The sequence below is a fragment of the Euphorbia lathyris genome, chromosome 2 (assembly GCF_963576675.1).
Source record: "Euphorbia lathyris chromosome 2, ddEupLath1.1, whole genome shotgun sequence".
In the NCBI taxonomy this organism is placed as follows: Eukaryota; Viridiplantae; Streptophyta; class Magnoliopsida; order Malpighiales; family Euphorbiaceae; genus Euphorbia; species Euphorbia lathyris.
Window position 1 is genome coordinate 96,272,630 of NC_088911.1, and position 8,667 is coordinate 96,281,296.

General features: G+C 34.4%; 2 protein-coding genes across 2 annotated transcripts; one reads left to right on the top strand and one right to left on the bottom strand.

Annotated features, from left to right (window-relative positions):
• Window positions 1-353: 353 nt before the first annotated feature.
• Window positions 354-2,042, top strand: LOC136219042 (protein LHCP TRANSLOCATION DEFECT-like). The gene is made up of 2 exons (XM_066006262.1): window positions 354-651; window positions 1,682-2,042. The coding sequence occupies exons 1-2, from the start codon at window positions 388-390 to the stop codon at window positions 1,937-1,939; spliced, it is 522 nt and encodes a 173-aa protein (XP_065862334.1). The 5' UTR covers window positions 354-387; the 3' UTR covers window positions 1,940-2,042.
• Window positions 2,043-2,635: 593 nt separating this feature from the next.
• Window positions 2,636-4,241, bottom strand: LOC136219041 (protein MOS2-like). Its single transcript, XM_066006261.1, has one exon. The coding sequence runs from the start codon at window positions 4,146-4,148 to the stop codon at window positions 2,793-2,795; it is 1,356 nt and encodes a 451-aa protein (XP_065862333.1). The 5' UTR covers window positions 4,149-4,241; the 3' UTR covers window positions 2,636-2,792.
• Window positions 4,242-8,667: the final 4,426 nt, after the last annotated feature.

The following is an 8,667-nucleotide window of genomic DNA, read 5'->3' on the forward strand; positions in this document are numbered from 1 at the left end:
TAGAATTAGTAAATGGGTTAAATATATAAATAAGCCTCCTATTTGACCCAGTTTTGTAATTTTGCCTTGATGAAATTGTGGTAGATCAACGCATGTGATTAAGGGGTTAATAGAACGCGTTACAAGTAAGTAATTCCTACGTCTATTTCATCAAATTTAGAATTATATGATTCTATGGTAGGTTTGCTATGGTGTTTTTTTGCTTCAAGGTACAGCTGTTATGATTAAGGTGGGGACATTTCCCAATCTGACAGACCAATTATAGATGACCACGTGCTTCGGTTGCACTAATTGTATGGGTAGCTTTAGTTGGATTTTCAGCCCACCGCCAAGATTGTGAAAGCTGGCTTGCTTTAAGTATCCTTACAAAAAAAAGAAAACACAGTAATGGCTTTATTACTATCATCTACTTCTCATCTTCTATCCACTTCCATACCTCAAAAGACTCCATCTTTTTTGCCCAGATTTAATACCCAGTTTTTGGGTACCCAACAAATTGTTGGTTGGGCAAAACCCATAAGAATTGGACCCTCAAATGGGTCAAGAGTAAAGTGCTGGTTCAAGTTTGGTAGTAATGGGGTTGATGCTGAAGGTGCTGGAATTTATGGCAGCCAATCTCGTGATGATTTTGACAGAGATGATGTTGAACAGGTGACTATATATTTTCATGCTCTGCCTTTAATTTTTTGTTTATTGCCTAATTCTATTTCAATTTTCTGTTTTATGCTTAAATATTCTTATTACCCCAAATATTACCTTGAGAATATTGAGTCATAAGCTACACATTTAGACATTAATCTTAAGTTGAACGTTTGTGGGTTGGTCAAGTGTAATTTCATGAAACCGAAACGGATAGAGGAACTTTATTTGTAAGAAAAATTAGCAAAGAAATGGAAATGGTAATGTAAACGGAAAAGGAAAAGAAACAGATATGAACTTTAACCTTAAAATCATCTAACAATTTATCAGCAACAACAGCTAAATTGTTGGCATTGGACTAGATTGCTCTAATAGTAAATTCAATTTTTACTTTTGAATTGCCTGTACATGAAAAGGAAATAGGGGTAGAGATACATAACAGTAACGTCTGCTTTCTTATGGACATGGTCACCTTGGTTGAAAATTGGATTTTTAACGAACTGGTTATAAGTGGGTGACATCGGGATGGAAAGTCTAAGTAAGTAGCAGCTCTAAAGGATGATGATCCTAAAGAATGGTGATGGAGAAAGAATGAAATGAATCTTACAATAGAAATAGAAGTACTAGAATATATTAATAAGGTGTGTTTTCCAACCATGTAGACGTGTTTTAAAGTCATCATACCTAAAGAATAAAACTTAATCTAGAGTAGACAATGCCGTGTTATCGATAGCTGGTAGAAATTAACTCATTTTCCTTAAGCAATAGTTATAGGCAGTTGTTTTTCAATCTGAAACAAAACACATCTATAAAGTTACAAAAAGGAGAACCAAACAGACACTTGGTATTATATTATAATATGTGGAATGTATTTCACTTGTTGACGAATTTGACAAAAATGAGAGGTTATGAAGTAAATAGATATCTAAAATTCATTGTGGATTGAATTCATCCCAACAAATCAATTTTTATGTTAAGTGGCATTAAATATGTATATACCAACTAAAATATTGTGCTGAGAAATGAATATGATTGATTGTAGTACTTCAACTACATGGGGATGCTTGCAGTAGAAGGTACATATGATAAGATGGAGGCTCTTCTTAATGAAGACATTCATCCAGTAGACATTTTATTATTGTTGGCTGCTTCGGAAGGAGACAAGCCAAAGATCGAAGAGTTGTTAAGAGCCGGAGCAAGTTACTCCGTCAAAGATGCAGATGGACGGACTGCACTCGATAGAGCCGCCGACAACGAAGTTAAGGAATTTATCCTTGGATTTGCAGTTCAGAAGGCATGATTTAACCATTTAGTCCTGTATTTTGCATTTTGCAAGGACTTGTAATACAAATTAAGGTAGAAAAAATTTCTCTCAAACTAAACTATTCACTTGACTTCTTTTCTCTGCTGGTGATTTTTTTTTTTTTTACTTGCTATTGGTACCCCCGAGCTTGAACCAAGCCCACTCAAATTGAGTTTTGACCAAATTTAACCGAATTGAACTCCAATTAAATAGTACTTCCTTTAGTTAGGTGGTGAAATGAAAAAAAAAATAGTGGGCTTAAACAAAAGTTAAGGAAGATGGTTTCAGAAAGATAGGATTGCAGGTTGTGTGTTTGGACCGAATAGATATCTCAATAATGTGCAAAAGAACAACAGGAATGGACTCTGATGTTTTAAGTAGCTATGTTTCAAAGCTTTTATTTCGGCAATGAATTTGTTGTAGCAGAGATTTAAGTACTATTTTAGACATGCTAACAATTTGTCTTTGGAAGACAGAGAAGGATGGTGCTACTTATCTCTCTCCTGTGTCCTCCAAATTATCTAGCAATGGCAAAACATACTTTTAACAATCACATAGACTACAGACAGTTGCAACCTCTAGTTCCACCAAGAAATCAAAATTACTTTGTGTAAAATGGAACTAGCAACTATTCCAACAGTATCAAAGAATATTACCAACATATTTACCTTAACACATTCCCAAACAAAGCAATAAGGTCAAATAATGAGTTAAACCATACCAGAATGCACGTTTTTCATGGTTCCAAAATTATGTTAAAAGTTTACAATCTACCAAATAAGAGAAAGTAAAATCCATCATAATAGCCCTGATGTACCTGTTGAAAACTTAACAGCATGAATCGCAAGTATCAATATCCAACGTAGCTAGGATCCCCAACGTACTCTGCAACTTGTTCGAGTTTGACATTCAGCAACTCATGAGTATCTGAATCTTGTACAACCCCAGTTTCTTGATCCAAATCCCACTGAATCAAATTCCCATAAGCACCTTTATGTTTCCCATACAGAACAAGAACAGGACCCCCTAGTTGTGGTGGTAATGCAGTCTCGAGAAGGTCTTGGTCCACTCCTTGTACTAACTCCTTAGTATCATCTATGGAGATATCACATATATATGGACCAATCACATCCACAACCTCCCCCTTCTTCAAATAAAATCTTCCTCCTTTCAAATCCTTGCTTATTATCCTGACTCGAATGTGATTCCTGAGCCATTGCATTCTCTCATCTTTCACTTGATTATTATCTCTCCTCAAACTCACTCTGCTTGCTTCTGTTGAATCAGAAATTTGCTTCTCATTGTCTCTGCCCTTTAGTTGCTTACTCTCTACTTGTAAATCCTTCAACTTCCTCAAGCACTCGTCTTCTTCCTTCGATCCCAAATCAGCAATATCAGAAATCCGCAGCTTGAGCTCTTCTGTACTTTCTGAAATCTTCACAACAACACAATCACCATCTAGTCTTTCTAAGATTTTACACTTTGAACCCAAAATATCTCTTCCACCATCAATGACTCTCACCTCTTTACCAACTAAAAACCCATCACCATCCTTAATTGAATTAATACTAGTATTAGAAGCGAAAGCAACAAAGCCCAAACCTTCTCCACCAGTTCTCTTATGATATTCCTTCACTTTGACATCTCCCTTGGCGTTTTTTCCGATCCCTCTTCCTTCATACCAACCATAACCAGCCAGCAAAGCCGCGCCAAACCCTTCTACTGGAACATCCTTAAATTCCTCAAATCCACGATCCTCCGGCAACCGCTGGAGATCATATCTCAGTTTCTCCAACAAAATATTCTCAATACTCTCTTGCTTCTGCTGAAATTTTACTCCTGGCTCACCAGCATCCCCATTGGCGTTACTCTGCTCTCGGAGATTAAGACCGTGACTCAAAGTCTTATCATCACCATCATCTGCGCCAGTGGCGACCTCGAAACTGAGTCCTTCCGTGTCGAATTGAAGAGAAGGAAGGAGGTCGATGTCCTTGATACGCTTGTGAGGGAGCCATTCGTTCTCTAACGGTGGAATAATGATAATCCGATTAGAACCGACTAGGGTTTTTGAAGGATCAAATTGGGTGACATATTGTTTTTCAGCGCCATTGGTTTCGCCTAGAGTGTCGGATTCAGAAGAGGCTTTAGGTTTAAGTGTGGATTTGGTGGCTGATTTTGCAGGAATTGAGAAGGAGAGCTTCTCCATTGTCGCTCAATTTCAACGTAGAAGACCTTCACGTCTGCTATACTCGGCAATAATGCAGAAAGGGTTGAAGTTTAAATCCTTGCCTGCAAAGACAATAAATAGTAAACACATTAAACCGAACATTAAACTTACAATTTAATTAAAATTCTATTCCTTTTAGGATTAGTTACTATTAAAAATTGGAATTTCTCAAAAAAAAAAAAAAATATATATATATATATATATATATATTTACAAATGTCTCATAACTTTAAATAAATTTTTTAAAACTTTTTTTTAATTTAATAATTGAAAATTTAGCAAAAATAAAAATAAAATTTGATAACATCCGCCATGAAACATGAAGGACTAAACAAGAGATATTCCTTAGCAAAGAGGGCTTAAGGGGAAAAAAGGTCCGTCTCCAAGATATATATGGCGTACAGATAGCAATACGGGGTCGTCTTGGGCATTCCTTCTTACGATCCGCCACATAGCACATAACAGGAATACGATGTCGTCTCTCAAGGAAAATAGGCAAACGTATAGCAGCGGAAATATAAAAATTTTAACCTATTTCCATTAACCCAAGATCCGTTAATCGTTATTTCATATAAAGAGGGATAAAAGAAATACCTTTCAGAAGTTCTATCTACCGTTGCAAACGAAGTGCCCACAACTCTTACTTCGAGTTCCCGAACACAAAACAAAAAACAATGGAAGATCAAGTTAGAATCAACCGTTTATAACAACCAAAGTAGATTGTCTCTAATTAATCAACACAAGATCAAGGATAAAGAGAAAGATATGAAAATCAATTGAACGGAAGGAAGCGGTAGATAATCTCGTCCTCGAACAGGGTGGTCGAAATTCTCTCTCTTATTTTGATTAGTGTATTTCGAAAATCACTAGGTAGGGGTATTTATAATCTCTTGTATCTAATCCCTAGTTAGATAGAATTAGGTTACTGAATAAGAATTTAATTCGGAATAGAATTCTTAATTATTATCTATTAATATATCTAAATATAATAATTACATTTTTTCATTCAAAAAAAATATATATATCTAAATATAAAGATAATAATAATAACCTTATTGGATAATAATAGAAGTAATATTAGACCCGGCAAAGCGACACACGACTCGATGACACGACACGAACACGACATGCTTTTTTAGTGTTAGTGTTTAGGGTTTTATGACACGACACGAAATGACACGTTAATTTTCGTGTCATTTTCGTGTCAATCCGAAAACACGAAACTGACACAGATATTGAAAATTATTGTTATATTCTCTCATGTTTTTTATATCACTTTATTAATACAGATAATAAAATTATAATTATTAATTGCAAATATTGATTTGAATTTCCTAAATTGTTATAAACACATTACATGACCCTCTAACATGATATTATCGAACTTTTCGATAATTATTGTTAACATACTAATCTAAAAATGATATAAAATGTTTAAAACCAATACCATATCTTCTTATATTTTTAAGAGTTATTATTAATATATATGCATAACAAAATTACATGTAACCCGAAAACACGACACGAAATCGACACTAACCCGAACAAGTTAACAAGACTTTGACACGAAAGTTTTTGGGTTGGTTTTGGGTTTACTCTTTTTTGACACGAACCCGAAATGACACGACACGAACACGACTCGAACACGATAATTGCCAGGTCTAAGTAATATAATCTAATTAAAACTCCTAATTTATTTATCCTTTAATTAATTTAATTAATAATCCTAATCTAATTAGGATTGATAAAATCAAATTAATTATTTATGTATTAATACATAAATTTCGCTCCCTACAGTTACTGGGCCCTATTGGGCTTAGTCGGGCTTCCATCAATTAATTAACATATGTTTGTCTTTTGGGTTCCAAGTCTTATGTGTGACCCATTAGGTTCTTATTGCTTCTAGCCGTATGCAACTATTAAATTAATTTTCAAAGAATTATATTTAATCTTTGCATAACGGAATGATGTACAAAGAATGTGATTAGCAAGTCCGTAATCATTCCCCCAAAGCTATAAGAAGACAGGTTGATTCTGTCGTTGACATTTCCGTATTAGTTACGGTATAATTCGATCCTTTATCAACTACGTCCTTGAACTGAATCTTATGACTATGGATAATGTCAAGTCACATATAGCGAGACGTTCGTTTTACTTGTACAGGCCGAGTCAACTCCAATTAGATAGGTTAAGAGAAATCTGCATTTCAATCTTAAGCTATCACCTTGCAAGGATTTAGAGTCAAGACTTCCACAAGCGATCCATGGACATATCTCCCATTTATCGGGAGTGATAAATGCTCAATCCAATGTATAACTATCCCGCAATTACTTCCTGTGATACCCAACGTCTGCTGTTCACACCCCAGAGTCATCTCTGTTAAGGATCGTGTTACAACAGGATCAAAGCGTCACATTCCGTAATCCAGAATTACTAATTAACATTCCTTTGAGTCTGAGGATTATTTATACCTATTAATACCAATTAGATGAACAGGTGACAAGGATGAATCTACCCATCCTGTTATCTCAAGTCGGGTCCCCAATCCTAATGAACATCTTTTCATCGGATCCATGTAATTGTCCAGATATCTGTATATATGAAGCTTGTGAGATCAGCTTTCTGTCGGGACAGAAGACATTGTTACATGCAAGTCTCAACAGTGATATGTCAATCCTGAACATATTACTTGACTTGGAGTGGTTTTAAGTTTATTAGTTTATTATAAAGTTTCGTCTCACTTCATGCTTGTATGAACACTTTATAATCACTTTAAACAAACTTACGGATTTCCTTTTATTAGACTTTATTTAGTTCTTAAAAGGGATTGCCTTTATATAGTTATAAAACATATATCTCATTAAAACAAATGATATAAAGAACACTTCATTTACATTAAGTTTGTATCCTAGAACAATTGTCTATAGGACATTAAACCCCAACAGTCTCGTAGAGCTCCACTTATGATCCGCTATAGTTGGAAATATGGTGTTGTGCCAGGGATTCTTATAAAGATCCGTCCAAGAGGGGCAAAAAGGGATTCGCCTCATATGGCAATCCGCCTCTAGAAGAAACAGATGATTATACGGCGTAACTCATTATCATTTAACTAGCATTAATGATAGCCTAGAACCTGCCAAAGCCCGGAGGTTAGAGGATTGAGTTAAACTACATTGAAAGAGCATTACTCTTCATTAAAAAGACATTAAAAAGAAGGTTATTACAGTTATCACTCAAACCTGTATAAATACCCTTGTAACATGACAATAGAGGTACACTTACACACTCTTCTTAGCTTTGCTTTGTCATTACAGTTTATTCTCTTAAGAAGTTTACTGACTTAGGCATCGGAGTGCCCCCCGACCGATCCTAACGGCGCCTCACAGAGACACTCTACGGTGTTGCTAAATCTACACAATATCAAAATTATAATAATATGATATGTTAGGATTGAAAATCATGTGATAATAAAATAAATAATTTTTTTACATGTAGATAAAAGTTGAAATATGATTGTTGATATAATTTTCTCTTTTTATTTCTACCATGCTAAACATGCCAATTATTTAGAGAACATAAAAAAAAATTAAAAAAGATATTTCTATAAAACTATTTATCAACATTTATAAATTATTAAACACTATATGAATGCGTACTAATTGATGCTCGTAAAATATATGGCAGTTAATAGGACAAATGTATCTTATTGCAACAAGTAGTAATGTGCTAAGCACGAGATCGAATCACAAAGACTATTTGTTATAATTAGTAAATCTATCAAGGCTGATCTAATTATTTAGAGGGTTGAATAATAATTGATGTTTGTTTAATTAACTAATTAAATGAAACAACAAAATAAGCAATAAAGCGAACGACTAACATGGTAGAAGGTGAATTAATGGAAGGTACAATTCAGGATGAGGGATCCTTTGATTAAATCCTATGTATGGGGTTTAGGGAGTTCAGATTTATGTTTTACCAGCGATTGACGGTAATTACCCTAAAAAAAGACAAATGTGATCAAGATTTACCTAACCTATTCACATGCATTTAGCTAACGGCTTGATTAGGCATATAACTTAGGGCATGCAAAGCAATAGGTGTTGGAGTTTAGTGTCCTAAAGACAATTGTTTTAGGATATTAATATTAATGAATAAATTGTTTATTTGATCATTTGTTTAATCAGATATATAGAGCATTAAAATGTAACTATATATAAAGGCACAAATCTTTCATAAAGAAAGTAACCCTAAGTTTATTTAAATAGTTATAAAGTGTTCATACAAGCATGAAGTAAGACTGTACTTTATAATAGACCAATAAACTTAAAGTAAACCCAAGTCAAGTAATATGTTATAAGGGTTGGCATATTACTGTTGAGACTTGCATGTAACAGTGTTTTCTGTCGAGGCAGAAAGCTGATCTCACAAGCTTTAGATATTTAGATATCTAAACAGTTACATGGATCCGGTGAAAGAGTTCATTAGGATTGGGACC